Below are 16,449 nucleotides of genomic sequence, written 5' to 3' on the forward strand. Positions count from 1 at the left end.
TGAAAATTAATTAAAAATAACATTAATTTATATAAATTTATATTTATTTTAAAAAAATTCAAATAAAATATAAAAATATTATTTGCCATCTATGTTACAGTAGTGAAATTACAGCACCAAATATACTAAAAAGATCCCTGTAAAAAAATGACTTTAAATTACAATATCAGCTGATATTGAAGTTTCATTAACCTCACTTTAATTTAAATAAAAATATCCACGTATCGAAAAAAAAATCCTTATTAATGCCACTAGTCAAATCGTAATGTTATAATGTTTTACTTAAAGCTGCCTACTAAGTCATAGAAACATATTGTGATATGGAAAGATAGAATTTAGTTTGATCCAATGGAAAATAATATTAGATTAAATTTGCTTAATGAAGATGAAACTGTCCCATCCAGAGATTGGAGAAAGGCGCTACGTTCTCAGCCAGCGTACCGCATCGTGAATAAAACCATTAGAGGTCAGACTCAGTTTATCAGTATTGTGGGCTTTGTCGGGCTCTGCATCTTAATTATTCTGTATATGTACCCGAAAAGAGGCTCAAGCGGTTTGAGAAGTGCGTATTTAGGTACCGGTTATAATTATACTTATCCTTTAACAAGGCCTATAAAGACAGATGCTCTACATACATTTCGGATAGGTATAATAGCCGATTTAGATACAAGTTCCAAACATACTAAAGAGAAAGCAACATGGTATTCGTATTTGAAAATGGGTGATCTCAACTACAATCCAACGACACATACTGTGATGGTCTCATGGGATAGATCAGAACCCAAACAGCTGAGCAGCAGTTTTTCATTAAAAGACAGAGGTATGGAACTATCAGAGTTGGTTGTTTTCGATGGGAGATTGTTAACGTTTGATGATAGAACTGGACTTATTTATGAAATAGTTAGACATGAAAAAATGGTTCCATGGGTAATATTACTTGATGGAGATGGAAGGTGAGTTGAAAGAATTACCATGTCTAAACTAAGATATATTAATTTTTAGTTCCTCAAAGGGCTTTAAGTCAGAATGGGCTACTGTAAAAAATGAAATTTTATATGTTGGTTCAATGGGAAAAGAGTGGACAACAGCAAGTGGAGATTTTCAAAGTAACGATCCTCAGTATGTCAAAACTGTTACTCCAAAGGGACAGGTACCTAAATAAAAATATATTTGCAATAGGTATCTTAAATAAATAAAAGTGGAGTAAATTTAATACTAGACTTTTGGAGATTAAAAAACCATTTTATCATATTTACATATTAAATTATAATAAGATTAGATATATTAATGTATGCTTTTTGTTGAAAGATATTTATTTCTTCAAGGTCAGCCATGTAAATTGGGTCAAAGAATATAACAGATTAAGAGAAGCAATAGGAATATACTGGCCTGGTTATATGATACATGAAAGTGGTGTGTGGTCAGACGTACATAGAAAATGGTTCTTTTTACCTCGAAGGTGTAGTAAAGAACAGTATAATGAATCTTTAGATGAAAGAAGAGGATGTAATGTCCTTTTGTCAGCTGATACTAACATGTATGATGTTAGTGTAGTGGAGGTATATAAAAATAAATCTATTAACAATACATACTTTATAATTTATGTATACCTATTTACTTTAGCTTAGCACAAAGAACATTAGAGGATTTTCTAGCTTTAAATTTGTGCCCAGCTCAAATGACCATGTAATTGTTGCATTGAAAACTGAAGAACTTGAAGGGAAAACAGCTACATACATTACAGCGTTTACTATAAAAGGAGAAATTGTACTTGAAGATTCTTTTATATCAGACCTAAAATATGAGGGTATTGAGTTTATATAATATTCAGATTAATTAGCTTTCAATTTGTCTATTGTGTAAACTAAGATAATGTCACAGTATAAAACTGTAGGGTGAATTTATTCTATAATGTTTTTCAAATCCATCTATTATATACTTCATCAATAAACATTATATATATATTTTTTCAATTTATGTTCATCATTTCTAATAAAGAAAATGTTAAGTGTTTACTTCTTTATAATTAATAATAATTCTCTAGCAATTTACCTAGCAAACTATCTACATTTTACTTAATGGAAAATTATTTTGCAGTTAAAAAGACCGTCAGCCCAGGGAATCACGGAATCAGTTTCATTTTTATTCTCTACATAGGCAACCAGTTAAATAGGTATTTCCGAAGGAAAAAATTAACCTCAAATATCGACACGCGTTTTTGTCCTGTTTTCTGCTCTGTTTTTCTTGTTAAGTTTTTCTTGATTTTTCTTAATAAGTAGCCTCTGTTAATATTGTTACAATGAAAAAGAAAGCATCAACGGAAATTGTAGAGAGTCCTTCGAAAAAAATTAAGGTATCCCAAGGTCCAAAAGCCAAACAAAAACGATCTAACGAATCCCCAAAAGCAAAGAAACTTTCCAAAAACAAATCAAATGATCAGACTGAAAAATTGCCAGAATCCAAATTTACTAAAGTTGTAAAAGGCACACCAACAAATCTAAAAACTGTGAAACCTAAGAAATTGCCAGCAAAAAATGTTTCCAACGATTCAAATAATTCCAATAAGAATAAGGGGGTTAATGAAAAAATTGAAGACTGGAATAAGTTTAAAAAGGAGAGAAAAGAACTAAGGTTGAAACGGATTCAGGCTAGGACAAAGGATAACTTTGATAGAATACAACAAGCAAAAAAGATGGGAGAAAAACTTAGATTAAAAACATTAAAGCAAGAGGAAAGGAACAAAGTAATAAACCAGTTGCATGGTTTGCTAAAAACTCACTATGCAAAATTTGTATTGGCTCATGATACAGCCAGAATTGTACAGTGGTTGCTAAAGTATGCTAGTAAAGTTCTTGTTCATCAAATCTCTCAGGTATTTACTGATTTTATCATGATTATCAAGTACATTTTTAATATTTTTTCTTGTAGGAACTCATACCTGTAACAGTCAGTATGCTACAATCAAAGTATGGCATACATTGCATTAAGCGTTTATTAAAATATGGGCAAAGTGATATTAGATCGTCAGTGATTGATCAATTAAAAGGTTCAGCTGTTAAATTAGCAACTCACAGTCTTAGCGCTCCCATAGTCGAATATGCTTTTTCAACCTGGGCGACCAATGCACAAAAACAATTTCTTATTCAGGAGTTTTATGGAGATTTGTACAAAAACTCTAAAGACCCCAAAGTTAAACATTTAAGAGATGTTTACAGTGAAAATGACAGTATGAAAGCAGCCACTTTAGGAGCATGCAAATCGAACATTAAGAAAGTTCTTAATAAATCCTTATTGGACTCTGGCTTAGTTCAATCAGTCTTGTGTCAATATTTAGAAGAGTGCTCACCAGAAGATAGAGCTGAGTTGATTTCAGAATTGACAAGTCATATTGTAGTTATAAGTAATAGTAGAGATGGTAGTAGGGCGGCAATGCAGTGCATTTGGCATGGTTCAAATAAAGATAAAAAGGTTATTATAAAGTCTTTAAAGGAACATCTGATTGAGTTGTGTAAACATGAATTTGGTCACAATACAATTATAGTGTTATTAGACTCGGTAGATGATACTGTACTACTTCATAAAGCTATTATCACAGAGATTTTGAAAAATGCAAAGGATTTGGCTGTCAATGAGTGGGGCAGAAAGGTAATTCTATTAAAAAAGCAAAAATAAGAAATAAGTCGAATTTAATAGACAATATAAACATTTATTTTGTGGGTGATTATGCTTATTATTTCATAACCTTTTTTGAATTATAAACAACTTTTGTTTTCGTCTGCTGTAAATTATTTTATTTATAGGTTTTATTATGGTTAGTAGCACCTGGAGATCCAACAATTTTTCATCCAAAATTTATAAAAGAGGTAACTGATGGAAGAGAACAATCAGGTTCGAAAAAATCGCCTGAATCTAGAAGGCAAGAAATTTTGAATTATTCCATTTCAACATTATCAAATTTAGTTATAGAAGATACACAATTTTGGCTCTCAAATGGTTCATTAGCTATTGAAATGTTAGCTATAATAAAAGCTGGTGAGTCAAAATGATCTTTATTAATAATTGTTTTATGATAATTAGTTTATTCATATTTTGTTTTGTTTTTTAAGGAACTGGGTCTGTACTTGAAGAGGCTTTATCAAGCATTGTAAAAGTTATATCTGACGTAAGTTGGAGTATTAGTGAAGGTGACAAAGCCATTTTAGGAATTGAACATGCTGGACTTCACATGACTCTAAAGAAAATGACTCAATTTTTTAAAACTTTACCTGTCGATAAAGGCCCGACTTTTGGAAAAATTTTAATAGATAATTTGACAGATGAAGTGGTAAGAATAGGGGTGTCTCGACATTATCCTGGGTATTAATCAGAGATTTTTTATATTTTAGATCAGCCACTGGCTTAAGATAAACAGAGGATGTTTTCTTTTAGTAGCTGTGTTTGAAAACAATGAAGAAAGTATACAGAAGTTGTTGAAACGTAAATTAAAACCTCATATGAAACTTTTAAAATCGCAAACTACACCAGGTGCAGCAATATTATTAAAGAAATTGTAATATATTTTAATATTTCAATAAAATAAAATATTAAGTGTATGTTTGGTTGTCTAATGTCTCGGTTCTATTCAAGTTATATTAACGTATTTATTCATTATATATCCGCTAGATGTCGCCACCGTAGTTTTTATCAATCAATCAGCTGTTTTACAAAGAAAAAATGTCAATTTCAAATATATAAAATAAATAATGGTATTATTGGTATTTTAAAATATCTAATTAAATGTATAATATTCCATACTTTTAAACTGGTTTAAATTATACCATCTTTCTGCTATCAATTTGCAGTGGAATACAAAAATGTATTTGATTTATTAGGATCTCACATTACAGGTAAAATGTTATAATAATATATAAAAAGTTAATATATTTGTGAATTTGAATTAAATTTATAATCACATTATATATTCTGATGGCATACTGAATTAAGATTAAGTTAATTTGCACTGTAGATATTAAAGACTAAAAATCTATGGAATCTGATAGAATATTGGTTGCTGCTGGTTTAACAGCAGCCGCTGTAGTTGGAGCCTTTGTGTTTTGGGGCCCGTCGACCGGGTCGGGCAATCGCAGAGGTCGCTTAGCTGGATTAGTTAATTTAGGTAGAACATGCTTTTTAAATGCCATATTACATGCTTTAGCTGCTTGTCCACACTTTGTCGAGTGGTTAGAAAAGGACGGTGTCGCTAAAGAAACTAGTTTGCGAGGAACGTTAGCTACAGTATTATCAGGTAACAATTTATCTAGATAATGCTAGGAGACATTTAGTGTAAGTTTCTCTTTGTAGTTGTAAATGGTACAAATAAATCAGTTCAAGATAGTTTTGCTCCTGCAGCTGTAATAAATGCACTTAAACGATTAGGCTGGGTTATACCAGCAGGAGAACAAGATGCACATGAATTATTAAATGTTATATTAACAACTTTAGATGAGGAAACTCAAAAAATGACTCGAAAAGCAGGGTAGGTATTAAATTTATTTTCAGTTGTTTGTACTTAATTCTTACTACTTCAGATGTCTTTCTGATGCTCTTGGAATGAATGAAATTGAAATGGAAGTAGAGGACGATAACCAATCTGAATTTAGCTCAATGGGAAGTGTGATGTCTTTAAATGAACTTTGTAGGTCCACAGGAGGACTTAATTTTAGGGGAAGCGGTATTAGAAGGAATAGGTGGATATCTAGGTAAAGTATCTATTTACTTTGAGCTTTAAAAGTGTAACTAAATTCCTTATAACTATTGCAGGTCATGTAGGGCCTTGCAAATGTCAGGCCCACCTCCTCAACCTGCAACTCATCCATTTACAGGTACCCTTACTAGTCAGCTTAGATGTACCGAATGTGGTTTTAAGGTAAGTGTAACTAAACAAGGGTATTATAGTTTGTAGTAAAAGTAAATATAATTTTAGTCAGCCGTGCGTTACGACAAATTTGAAAGTTTGTCATTAGCGCTCCCGAGTGGAGCTGGGGACTTGGGTTGGGGACGTCACAAGTTACACCAGTTGCTCACTAACTTTGTCACCCCAGAAGTGGTACAGGATGTTCATTGTGAAGGGTGTAATAAGGATAGAGATCCAGCGGTATCACCTATTTTGTCTAGACAAATTAAAATTCTGAACTTTGGCAAGGTATTAGTGTTTTTTTATTTATTTATAATGCATGAATGTTTATTTATCTTATTTCAGTTACCAGTATGTCTTTGCATACATATATCTCGAAATATTTGGTCTCCTAGTGGAATATCAAAGCGTCAGGACTATGTCCAGTTTCCTATGAGACTTTCCATGTCAGCTTATACGTTTATTCAAGTACATTACCAAAGAAAATTACCAGGCTTGGTAAATAAATGAATTAAATCAAAGAGTTTTATATAATAACATCATTTTTCAGACCTATACCAGTACGAGTGAGGGCGGTAGTCCACTGTCAAGCAACACCCCCCTATGCTGGGCGGGTAATTCGCTCAGTGAAATGTCAAACGAATTTAGAAATGTGTATCAGTTGGCCGCCGTGGTTGTTCACACTGGCGATGCCTATTCTGGACACTTCATAACATATAGAAGGGGCCATTTCAACAATAGGTAAGAATTTTGTGCATAAATACCATATGATCTAAAAAACGGCGTCATAATGGCCTTTGAAATGGTGTGATCAATGATGAGTTCTGTTGAACTGACCCTTACATATGCATTAAGAATTTGTATAAAGAAATTATCAAAAAATAGGTAATCTAGATGTTTTTAGATACAGTTTTATTTTCAGAAAGTAAAAATAAATAATTGGCTCACCAGTCAACTTTTTTTTTAATAAATGAAATACTGGAGTTGGACAGAAGTCGTCATCGTTCGTCATTTCAAAGACTACTATGACAAATTTTTTTGGTCTTATGATATAGTAAAAATATAAGATTTTCTTGTTTTAGATGGTTTTATACCTCAGATATTGAAATTAAAGAAGTTTCAATTGATGAGGTACTACAAAGCACAGCTTATTTATTATTTTACGAAAAATCTTCGTCGATGAGCGCTTTTTAAATTTAAGAAACTTTATACTTAAAACGAGAATTCTCTTTTATATAGAATATTTATTGTTGAATATTTTTAAAGCATTTAAATGCATTTTTTTACTTAAACTTTTGTTTCTCTTATACATTGCTAGACGTATCGTTCTTTATTAAATGTGATTGTATGAAATGACATAAATGTGTTAATAAAATTTAAAAATGCATAAATCAAATTATATATGAATGTAGTATACACTTGAATCTTAAATGTGCATAACGTTGTTAGAATTGTGCAAGAACATTACAAAAAAAAATGTTTTGTTAAATAAAAATTTTATTCCCTATTAAAAGAAATCATTTAATTTCTACCCAACTTAATTTATTTTTTGCAGTTTTTTGAGTAGTTTTAAGGAAAAACCGTGCTCGTTCGTCTTTGGTTTGGTTTGGTTTTTCGCAAATATCTGCCAAAATATGCAATTTACAAAAATTTTCTTTGAATAAAAAAATGAAACTTAGGTAATTACATACAAAAATGACCTTATCATCATCATTTTTTAGGTAGAATTAGCAGTTTTCGAGATATTCCGCCTCGAAGATCCCTCAATATTCTCACCAAGTCATATCGCTCCGAAGATAGATTTCATAAGCAAATTGTTTAATAACTGGGCTAAAATTTCATATTTTTTGATGATTCAAAGTTCGTTTAAATTAGTAGAATCAACAATTATCAAATTTTGGAACTTGTTTGAATTTTGTCATATTTTATGATAATAAAAAAACAGGGCAGATATTCCTTAGGCCAAAAATCTTCAGATTTTCAAAAAATTATTCATATTTTCACTAATAATAACTTATTTGTCAAGATTTTTTTTAACAGTTGTTCTTAGAATGACTATAAGCAACTCACAAAGTTGCAAGCATTTGTTTAATCAAATTTTAATAAAAAAACAACTATTCGTGAGTGGCTTTTTCCGCTTTTTTTGTATTTCCGGAAAGTGTCGTAAAAAAAGAAAATTGCATAATTACGAATAATAGTCGAATTGGTTTCTTTTGACGAACAACTTTACGAAAAAAGTGTAAGGATCATTTTTTAGTAAAAACCCAATTTTCCATTTGATCATGAAAATCATCTACATGCCATATTTTGGTCAATTTTGGCGGAAACCCTGTTCTTTCACCCTTTAGAGCCATTTTTAAGCGTTTTCCCGGGACTGAAGTCAGACCGTTTTGCCCTTCTAATCTCCTTATTATACTCAGTTAATTTCTATGTGTAGAGCTGCCATTCGCCGCTGTGTTTGCTCTGATGAAGAGTCGTCGGACCTCCGATCTAAGATTGGCCAGCTTCTTGTTCCATCAGGGCTTGTTGTTACTTTTTTGTATGCACTTACTTGTGGGACAACTAGATTCATATGCATCCAATATTGCACCACTAACTTCCCTTGCGTACCATTCTAGATACAGGACACAGAGGTGGTTCCTACCTGCATCTATTTGGCGCAGGTTGTCTACGAGATTGGTGTGGTATAGTTCCCAGTCGGTTCTTCTTGGATACCCCTTCGAGTTTCCGTTTGGAGTATGATTCCTCCTAATTTGAATTTGATGATTCTGTAATCTGATAGGGAAGGTTCCGTTGAGACCCTCCAATCTTTCACATAACTAGTTACACTAGCAATCCCGATTGTTAAATCTCATACTTCCGGCCCCGTTTTTGTCACAAACGTGGGAGAGAGGAAATAAGAGGAATTATAGTAAACACTCACCTCTAGTGTTTGTATTAGTGCTTCCCCATACCTCATTGTGCGTATTGGAGTCACATCCCAATAGCAGAGGTAGTCGCTGTTGGCTGCAGAATCGCGCGAGTTCCTCTACTTCCGGAGGCGGTGTCTGCCCATCACCCGGAAATTATGCATAGGCAATCACGATATTTTTGCTACAATCCTCGATATTAAGTTGAACCAAGATCCCGGGTTGTAAATTAGTTAATGTTGTTTCTTATATAAGAATACAGGTTCGGGGAAATTCCTGCCTGTTATCATATATTACACTGGAATTTTTTTCCAGAGAACCCTTTAATTTGTCCGATACACCCAGGGTTCCTGGGCTAGTACCATTACATGTTGGTTTTTCACAGAGTCTTGTGATTGTGGCGGAAGACCCTTTTGCATGGTGCAGGTTTATCTGGGATATCCCATGCATCATGTTTCTATCAAACCAAACTAAAACGGTAGCTTGTGTCGCTTGTTGGGTCTAGAGGTGGACTCCCGACCCTTACTAAAGGAGGTGATAGTTTGTGTACCACTTGTGGAGGCTGGCTTCGCGCAAGTGTCGGCCGCCTCTCCTGTATATAGTTCCCTTTGGGATTGGTCCCTTGGAACTTTCATTCATAATGTTTCCAGTGTTACTAGGGGGTTTCCCCACAGCTTCACCGGTGGTGTTATTATGATTGTCTGATAGTGTTCCCACGAGTCGCTAGGGATAGTCGGTCCACTTCTACAGAGCCCCGCAAGTAGAAGTAAGGGGTAAATACAATGGGGTGCCCCCTGGTGCCCCAAGGTTGAGGCCAGTAAAGGCTAGTCCTCTATCTAGCCACGCATCCCTTTGACCTGGTCCCGCCATCGTAGGATTTAGGTTTTTGGCTAGGTTGTCTCCTCTTGGTCCGGACGGTTAAGCCAAGACACCCCCACATCCTCTACCCGCGTGACATGACCACAGTCAGTAGAGGGTGCCTGGTATGCCAGACGGGGCTATCGTTATCTGTCTTGGTGCAATTCCTTGGCCACGACACTACAGCCAAGGACAAGACGATAAGTGAGATATGCTTCTTAGACCAAGCCAGGTGCTAGGGGGATTCCCCCCAGCACCTGACCATGAGCTTCCCCACCAACGACAAGGTCTTGCATCTCCTAGGAGAAGTTTTTTGTAGATAATGATAAGCTTCATTTTTTATCCCAAGAAAATTTTTGTAAATTGCATATTTTGGCACATATTTGCGAAAAACGGATTTTTTGGCCATTTGGGACTATTCTTGCCGAGCTTTCCGAGCACGGCGTTACAATTTTCCCCCTAAAACTACTCCCTAAAAAGTGCACAATCCACTTAAAAAGTCTGGTCGACAAATTAAGCCTATAGACTTGGGTCTTATTTACTGGACCATAAATACTCACAAAAAGTCTTAAATCTCAATAAATAAAATCTCTATCAAACTGACAAACATTTTATTATAGCTTAAAATATATGTATATAGGTTCTAAACTTTTCCATTCTTTTGGTGTTTAAGTTCAAATTCTTCTGGAGTCAAACTAGGATCAATTCCATTCTGTTTCAGTTGCAAAACAACATCGAAAAGATAATCATAACATTCAGACATACATTTTGCTTGTTGCCATGTATCTCCCCACACATAAACCTAAATAAATAATGGTTAATCATTCTTAAATTAATTTAACAAATATTAAGTTACCCCATGTCTCCTAACCAATACTGCACAAGTATGGGGATAATCTTTAATAGCCTGCTCCAATCTGTCTGTTAAATCTTCCTCGAAGGGCGTGTTTTCAATTATAGGTACCACCAGTTCTTCATCGTACCTGAAATTTCTACCTAGTTTTTGATTTTTTATGCCCTTGATCATTTCTAAGTGAGTGCATTTGAATTCCTTGCCGGGAAAAAGTAGAGTTACCATCAAGGCAAACTTTGAATGAGTATGAATTACTGCACCGGCATTTCTCATAGTGTAGGCACACATAAAGAGTGGTGTGCACTGGCTTTTCTTTAATTTTTTATGAGGAGGTGGAAGCTCTAAGTCCTCACCTATAAAATGACAGTGTTTAAAAATTAACGTTCCATCTGTAAGATTTTTTTTACCTTTAATATTTTGAACAAACAGATCATCGGGTTTAATTCTTTCTTTTTGCACTCCTGAAGGTGCAATATATATTTTTTCGCCATCCTTTATGCTAATACCACCCCCTGAAATTTAAAACATATATCATAATGTTAACAGTTATAATATAATGAATAGCTCACCAGTGCCAGTTACCCATCCTAAATCGTAAAACTGTTTGCACAGTTCGGGTATTAAATATTTTGGATGTTCAGGATCACTCTTTGGTGTTTCTTGTAGACTCATCTTTGTGAATAATGTGGATTCAGTTATCTATTGGTCTCTCTGCTAGTGGCCAAATGTAACAAACAGGAAAAGGATATTTATTGAAGAAGTTCTTATAAGTATCTTATCAAATGTGTCTGGCTTCAAGTGCAAACAATGTCGAGTGCAAAATCACTTGAAATACTAACAAAATCTTTTATAAATAGTATTATCACAGAATAAGGAGACAGAACATACTTAGTATATTTTGAGGAGATAGAATAAAATCAGAGATAAAATAAACTTATTTATTCGCTTATTTACTATGACCTAACCAGACCTAACCTCAAAAAATAGATTTATAAAGGAATATATAGGTAAAATTCTGTTTTATGTGGTAGGATAGGAGATATTGGATGATCGAAAAAACACGTTATCTTTGCCAGTGTATAATATTAACCAAATAATATTATATTATTTTTCAAATGAAGTCTTGTAAAGTAAATAAAGAGGTATGTAAATATAAATATACCGGCCAACCTACCTCATGCAATGTTTTGTACCTATATTTATCTGTCCCAAATCTCAAACTGGAGTATTTTTTGATGCAAATTCCATAACAGTCGATTTAAACCAGAGAATAGGTACATTTAAACTATTTAAACCCTTGTTGAGTATGAAGGTCATTGTCGTTAACAAACGTTGTTATGAAACACCACGAAACACACACTTGTCTTAAATTATACATAATTGCCACTTTTTATTTTTTATATGACAAGTGACAATGACATTAGTCATTTCAAGAGTAATTTCAATTTTGTTCTTTCTGTCAATTTTTCAATATTGTCTGTCGAAATCATCTCTTCTCTCGTGGGATAGACCTCAGGTATTTATGGTGAATAACATTGAATATGCAAAACGATTTTATTATCTAATTAAAAAGAATATACAAAAAAAAACGTCCATTCTCTATAATCTAGAAATTTACCTAAACTAAATTATAATTAAAAACTTAAAAAATATTCTTATCAATATTATAAGGAAAACTGAGGTAAAATAACTAAAATTCTATCATATAGAAAGTCAACTATCATATATATAAGATCTAATTTTGTACAATTTATGGATGGCTCTATAAGGCACCTTGTTTGAGAGAAAAAAAACTTACAGCAATATATTCAAAACAATGGATAAAACTAAACAACAATGTAGATCCTTAAAATAATACAAACTTATAAGAAATTCAGTACATTCCTTTGGACAAATGACTAGTTACAGTAAAAGTCTTATTAATAATTGTCATTTTGAATTTTTCACAGCTTTCTAATACCTTTAAATTGTTCTATATTCTAAAACCCACTTTGTTGCGAGAATGGCACTCCCAATTTTTCCTGGATTTGTTCAAATCTTTCTTGGTACTGTACCATAAGTTGTGGAGCCCTCAGGGGAACGTTATTTTGTGCTAAACTACTTGACCTGGAACAATAAACAATAAATTTCATACAGTATTAAGCCCCGTTCCCAGAACAGCGACACGTCAAAAGAACCAATGAGATTTATACAAAATTCAAACAGCTGTCAATTTTAAATTTACTATAGCTTCCATTGGTTGTTTGAAATGTCAAACTGTGTCGCCAGCTACACTGATTGACACTTCAAACGACCAATGGGAGCTGTACTAAATTTAAAATTGACAGCTGTTTGAATTTTGTACAAATCTCATTGGTTCTTTTGACGTGCCGCTGTTCTGAGAACGGGGCTTTACTCCAGACAAAAAAAACGGCATCGGCGATGGCTATGAACTGAAGATCGCTGTCACTTTATATGTAAATTTTTATGTGAATGTGTCAGAAATGTCAGATAAAAAAGAAATGTCGCGAATATGCTGAAATGTCATAGATTGTCATTTCACCGCCAACTGGACGCCGTTTTTTTCGATCATACGGCTCTATATACATCATATGCTCTGCTTACCCCACAAAGAAGTTTCTGGGTAACACGTTTTCTTTTGACGGCGGCGTGTTTCCTGACCATGGTATGTCTCTATTTGTAGAGTGTACACTCGAAGGTGATACTGGCCTAGAATTGTCAGTGGCGACCATTTCTTGAGCAAATGGATTATTTGACCTTGTGGTCTGCAAAAAAGATACTTATTATTACTAAAAATACTACACTATTGATGGCTTAAGCTTGATTTTCATGTATCCGTTGCCAGACGTTACGATGATACGATATTAATTTTATTGGTTGAATTTAAAGACTTCAATTTGTTAGAAAATTACGCAGTTTTTAAATTTATTGCATTTTCATGCCTCCGTTCATCGGATATACGACTATTGGTGTCATTTTATATTTTTTTCCATAACGATTTCGCTGTTTTACTTATATAGTCTAAGAGCTAGCAACGTTTTCGATAGTGATGGGAAAAACCGATTAATTTCAATAACCGAGTACTCGAGTATCAAGCGATTGCAATAATCGAGTGATCACTCGAACGAAATATCGCTGGTATTTAAAATTACGGTTTTTTGTCCGTCGCATGTTGTAAGTACTCATTAATGCCAAGCGCCAAGCAGTAAGCTGCGTGCGCAGGGCACATATTCTTTCGGTAATGAACGGCAAGTAGTAAGCGGCGAGCGATTCGCTTGATTGCTTGATTTAGTTTATTTCGAAGCATTGTCGATGTACGTTGTAAAATTTTGTCCCTCAGATACGCAACGGATATATATCTATACTGGGTATATATATAATTATACTGGGTGCGTCTCAAAAGTGGCTCACCCCTATAACTTTTTTATTTTTTCAGATAAAACAACGAGATTTGGTATGTTAGTATATGACATAAATTAGGATTGATTGACATATTCAATTGTTTTCGGTCATTTCCGGTTTCACCGGAAAGGACTACAACTTTTGATTTTTAAATCGCACCCTCGGTATTTTTTTACTTTATTCAGTAGAAAATGATACTCTGAATAGAATGACATATCACATGCCAACTTTTGACATTTTCGCATATGGTTTAGTTGAAATTGTAACATGCTTCATAACGACAATTTGACTCGAATTACCAAGTGTGTGGTATCAAATTATTTGTAAAAAAATTCTTTTTCGAAATATGCTAATGAGCCACCCTCGTTCCATTTGAAAAAAAATGAGATATGATCAAAAATACAATTTGGGCATCTTTTAACCGACCAGGGCAAGACACTAAAAACATTAGACGATCAAATCTATTTTTCCAAGGCTCCTTGATTAAAAATTAGTGTTTTTAACACAGCCATGGCAGCCTAGTTTGAAACTTAAAATACAATTTGTTTTTAAGCGAATATGTCAAAAGTTGACATATGATACGTCATTCTATTTAGAATGTCATTTTCTATCGAATAAAGTAAAAAAAAATACCGAGGGTGCCATTTAAAAATCAAAAATTGTAGTCATTTCCGGTGAAACAGGAAGTGACAAAAAACAATTGAATACGTCAATCAATCCTAATTTATGTCATATACTAACATACCAAATCTCATTTTTTACCTAAAAAAAAATAAAAAAGTAATACCCGGTATATACAGCATCGTATAGATTTGCTACCTGCAATGTATGTAGAAAATTCGCTCGGCTTTTTATCGAGTATGTCACATTAAAATCGGACTTCAATTTATTTCATTCTAGGATCGCTTGCGTTCGTCGCTTGGTACTCGTCACTTGCACCGCTCGTTCACAATCGAGCGATGTCGGTTATTTCAATAATCGAGTACAAGAGCGAATTTTTGCTCGAGTTATCCCATCACTAGTTTTCGAGAGAGAATTTTAAGCAAGCTGGATGGAACCGTCTGGCTGCCGGTAGACGTTGTAACGTTTGTTGTAACGCCGGTAGACGTTCACATATCTAATGCTTATCATATCTGATATTGCGCATCATATCTGTATTCAACATAATATGTTCACTACTACACATCACAAATTCGCTCTGTATTTCAAGAACTAAGCCGGCTAGGACACACCTATGTGTAGCATATTTAGGTTCATAAACAAGTAGGAAAGTAGTGTGAAAATCGCATCATTGTATCTCTGCTCATAAACGAGAAATCCCATAAAACACACGAAAATGAGATACCCACCCTGTACAGATGTGATGCGCAGTAGTGAACCGCAGTAGTCTACCGGCAGCCAGACGGCCCGCACTTTGATTAGGAGTGCACAGAAGAACATAGCAATATTTTTTTTATATCATTTTTTTATATAATTTCTTAAAATTCTCGTTGTCCCGACGTTGCTAGCTGTGGTACTATTATATTTTTATTAAGGTTAAATTACATTTGTCAAAAAAGTGTCAAAACGTCCGTTATCGTACGGTCTTTCTCCGTTGACGGGCTGGAGTAAAAAATTTACGGATGAAAAGTGGCGCGAAAACGCTATGACCAATCAGTCGGACCATCGTATCAACGGATAAGTCAACCTAAAAAATATATACCATTTCGGTAGGAAAGAAAACGCCACAGTGAATTTTGAACACAGTGAATTTAACTTTTGTGGTAGTCCAATGTGAAGCCTGGACTACCACAAAAGTTAAGACGTTTTTCATAAGAATGTCATCTCCATTGTCCTGAGTTTTCTTGAACTTTTTGGTAGTTCAGGCTTCATACTGGACTTATCAATCTTCAGGAAGAAGACGTGTTAGACGACCAATACATGGAACAGAACAGTGTTTTTTTAACCTAAGTCGGATAAGGGTACAACGACGACGACACTTGGTACATCTTTTTTTTATTTTTAACATGACTTTGACTGAAGGAACAAGGAGTTTGCTTCCATAATGACCAAACACTAGATATATTAAACTTACCGGCTTGTAGGTGAAGTTGTTATTTGAAACCGGCTGTCCCACATGAAAGTAAGCAGCGGTGGGTCCCGTAGTTTCCGAGGGACACCTCTGTCTAGAACGTTCATAATATCTACTATTTATTCTCTCGGATTTTCTTATTCCGCTATGCCATCTCTTAACCAAAAGCTTCATTCTGTGTATGGATATAACCGCAATGACAGCCGACCTAGAAAAAATATTAAAATATCATTTAAATAATAATAAAGAACAGAATTTGTTTACCTAAAATGCTCTAAAGGCGTATGCCGATGTCTCATGCAATAATTTTCGTGCGGTTGGTTCGGCAACACCGCTACAAGACAATGCCTTTGGTGACTTTGCAAATAGTCAACCAAATACCGCTTCTGCCATATCAACGCCTTCCTTACACTTTCTAGTTTCAGTGCTTTAGAAAACAAATAATCACACTAAAAAATATAAT

General features: G+C 34.0%; 5 protein-coding genes across 11 annotated transcripts in view; 3 read left to right on the forward strand and 2 right to left on the reverse strand.

Annotated features, from left to right (window-relative positions):
* The first annotated feature begins 185 nt into the window (after positions 1 to 185).
* On the forward strand, positions 186 to 2,013 carry LOC115881107 (apyrase). Its single transcript, XM_030898486.1, has 4 exons — positions 186 to 953; positions 1,003 to 1,150; positions 1,326 to 1,559; positions 1,624 to 2,013. The coding sequence occupies exons 1-4, from the start codon at positions 349 to 351 to the stop codon at positions 1,822 to 1,824; spliced, it is 1,188 nt and encodes a 395-aa protein (XP_030754346.1). The 5' UTR covers positions 186 to 348; the 3' UTR covers positions 1,825 to 2,013.
* A 172-nt stretch (positions 2,014 to 2,185) lies between these two features.
* LOC115881105 (protein penguin) lies at positions 2,186 to 4,592 on the forward strand. Its single transcript, XM_030898483.1, has 5 exons — positions 2,186 to 2,872; positions 2,929 to 3,645; positions 3,801 to 4,032; positions 4,107 to 4,324; positions 4,386 to 4,592. The coding sequence occupies exons 1-5, from the start codon at positions 2,300 to 2,302 to the stop codon at positions 4,551 to 4,553; spliced, it is 1,908 nt and encodes a 635-aa protein (XP_030754343.1). The 5' UTR covers positions 2,186 to 2,299; the 3' UTR covers positions 4,554 to 4,592.
* Positions 4,593 to 4,675: 83 nt separating this feature from the next.
* LOC115881106 (ubiquitin carboxyl-terminal hydrolase 30 homolog) lies at positions 4,676 to 7,400 on the forward strand. 2 transcript variants are annotated; one of them, XM_030898484.1, is made up of 9 exons: positions 4,676 to 4,886; positions 5,006 to 5,284; positions 5,341 to 5,515; positions 5,568 to 5,738; positions 5,800 to 5,905; positions 5,963 to 6,181; positions 6,239 to 6,391; positions 6,444 to 6,634; positions 6,976 to 7,400. In XM_030898484.1, exons 2-9 carry the CDS (start codon positions 5,026 to 5,028, stop codon positions 7,085 to 7,087), a joined length of 1,386 nt encoding a protein of 461 aa, XP_030754344.1. In that variant the 5' UTR covers positions 4,676 to 4,886; positions 5,006 to 5,025; the 3' UTR covers positions 7,088 to 7,400. The 2 variants fall into 2 exon arrangements, with proteins under 2 accessions (XP_030754344.1, XP_030754345.1); XM_030898485.1 differs by having other exon boundaries at positions 4,684 to 4,886; positions 4,990 to 5,284.
* Positions 7,401 to 10,254: 2,854 nt separating this feature from the next.
* Positions 10,255 to 11,807, reverse strand: LOC115881165 (probable methylthioribulose-1-phosphate dehydratase). Of its 2 annotated transcripts, XM_030898544.1 has the most exons (5): positions 11,688 to 11,807; positions 11,083 to 11,227; positions 10,921 to 11,025; positions 10,517 to 10,866; positions 10,256 to 10,462 (listed from the first exon to the last, which is right to left on the reverse strand). In XM_030898544.1, exons 2-5 carry the CDS (start codon positions 11,183 to 11,185, stop codon positions 10,304 to 10,306), a joined length of 717 nt encoding a protein of 238 aa, XP_030754404.1. In that variant the 5' UTR covers positions 11,186 to 11,227; positions 11,688 to 11,807; the 3' UTR covers positions 10,256 to 10,303. The 2 variants fall into 2 exon arrangements, with proteins under 2 accessions (XP_030754405.1, XP_030754404.1); XM_030898545.1 differs by lacking the exon at positions 11,688 to 11,807 and having other exon boundaries at positions 10,255 to 10,462; positions 11,083 to 11,470.
* A 283-nt stretch (positions 11,808 to 12,090) lies between these two features.
* The window catches only part of LOC115881172 (A-kinase anchor protein 9-like), a 35,542-nt gene continuing 31,183 nt past the window's right edge, over positions 12,091 to 16,449 (reverse strand). For all 5 annotated transcript variants that reach the window (XM_030898560.1, XM_030898558.1, XM_030898557.1 and 2 more), the window contains 4 exons: positions 16,251 to 16,435; positions 15,990 to 16,194; positions 13,118 to 13,278; positions 12,091 to 12,619 (listed from right to left, as the gene is read on the reverse strand). In XM_030898560.1, the coding sequence (XP_030754420.1) occupies positions 12,493 to 12,619; positions 13,118 to 13,278; positions 15,990 to 16,194; positions 16,251 to 16,435 (678 nt within the window). In that variant the 3' untranslated portion in view covers positions 12,091 to 12,492. The remainder of the gene's footprint in view (positions 12,620 to 13,117; positions 13,279 to 15,989; positions 16,195 to 16,250; positions 16,436 to 16,449) is intronic.

Source organism: Sitophilus oryzae, unplaced genomic scaffold (genome assembly GCF_002938485.1).
Source record: "Sitophilus oryzae breed Bouriz unplaced genomic scaffold, Soryzae_2.0 scaffold_169_pilon_pilon, whole genome shotgun sequence".
NCBI classification, from domain to species: Eukaryota; Metazoa; Arthropoda; class Insecta; order Coleoptera; family Curculionidae; genus Sitophilus; species Sitophilus oryzae.

Coding starts and splice junctions, on each gene's coding strand:
- LOC115881107 (XM_030898486.1), top strand. CDS start 349: ATGGAAAATAATATTAGATTAAATTTGCTTAATGAAGATGAAACTGTC. Junction 954..1,002: donor TTACTTGATGGAGATGGAAG/GTGAGTTGAAAG, acceptor ATTAATTTTTAG/TTCCTCAAAGGGCTTTAAGT. Junction 1,560..1,623: donor ATGATGTTAGTGTAGTGGAG/GTATATAAAAAT, acceptor TATTTACTTTAG/CTTAGCACAAAGAACATTAG.
- LOC115881105 (XM_030898483.1), top strand. CDS start 2,300: ATGAAAAAGAAAGCATCAACGGAAATTGTAGAGAGTCCTTCGAAAAAA. Junction 3,646..3,800: donor TCAATGAGTGGGGCAGAAAG/GTAATTCTATTA, acceptor TTTTATTTATAG/GTTTTATTATGGTTAGTAGC. Junction 4,325..4,385: donor ATAATTTGACAGATGAAGTG/GTAAGAATAGGG, acceptor TTTATATTTTAG/ATCAGCCACTGGCTTAAGAT.
- LOC115881106 (XM_030898484.1), top strand. CDS start 5,026: ATGGAATCTGATAGAATATTGGTTGCTGCTGGTTTAACAGCAGCCGCT. Junction 5,516..5,567: donor AAAATGACTCGAAAAGCAGG/GTAGGTATTAAA, acceptor TTACTACTTCAG/ATGTCTTTCTGATGCTCTTG. Junction 6,392..6,443: donor AAAGAAAATTACCAGGCTTG/GTAAATAAATGA, acceptor ATCATTTTTCAG/ACCTATACCAGTACGAGTGA.
- LOC115881165 (XM_030898545.1), bottom strand. CDS start 11,185: ATGAGTCTACAAGAAACACCAAAGAGTGATCCTGAACATCCAAAATAT. Junction 11,026..11,082: donor AGGATGGGTAACTGGCACTG/GTGAGCTATTCA, acceptor TTTAAATTTCAG/GGGGTGGTATTAGCATAAAG. Junction 10,463..10,516: donor TATTGGTTAGGAGACATGGG/GTAACTTAATAT, acceptor TTATTTATTTAG/GTTTATGTGTGGGGAGATAC.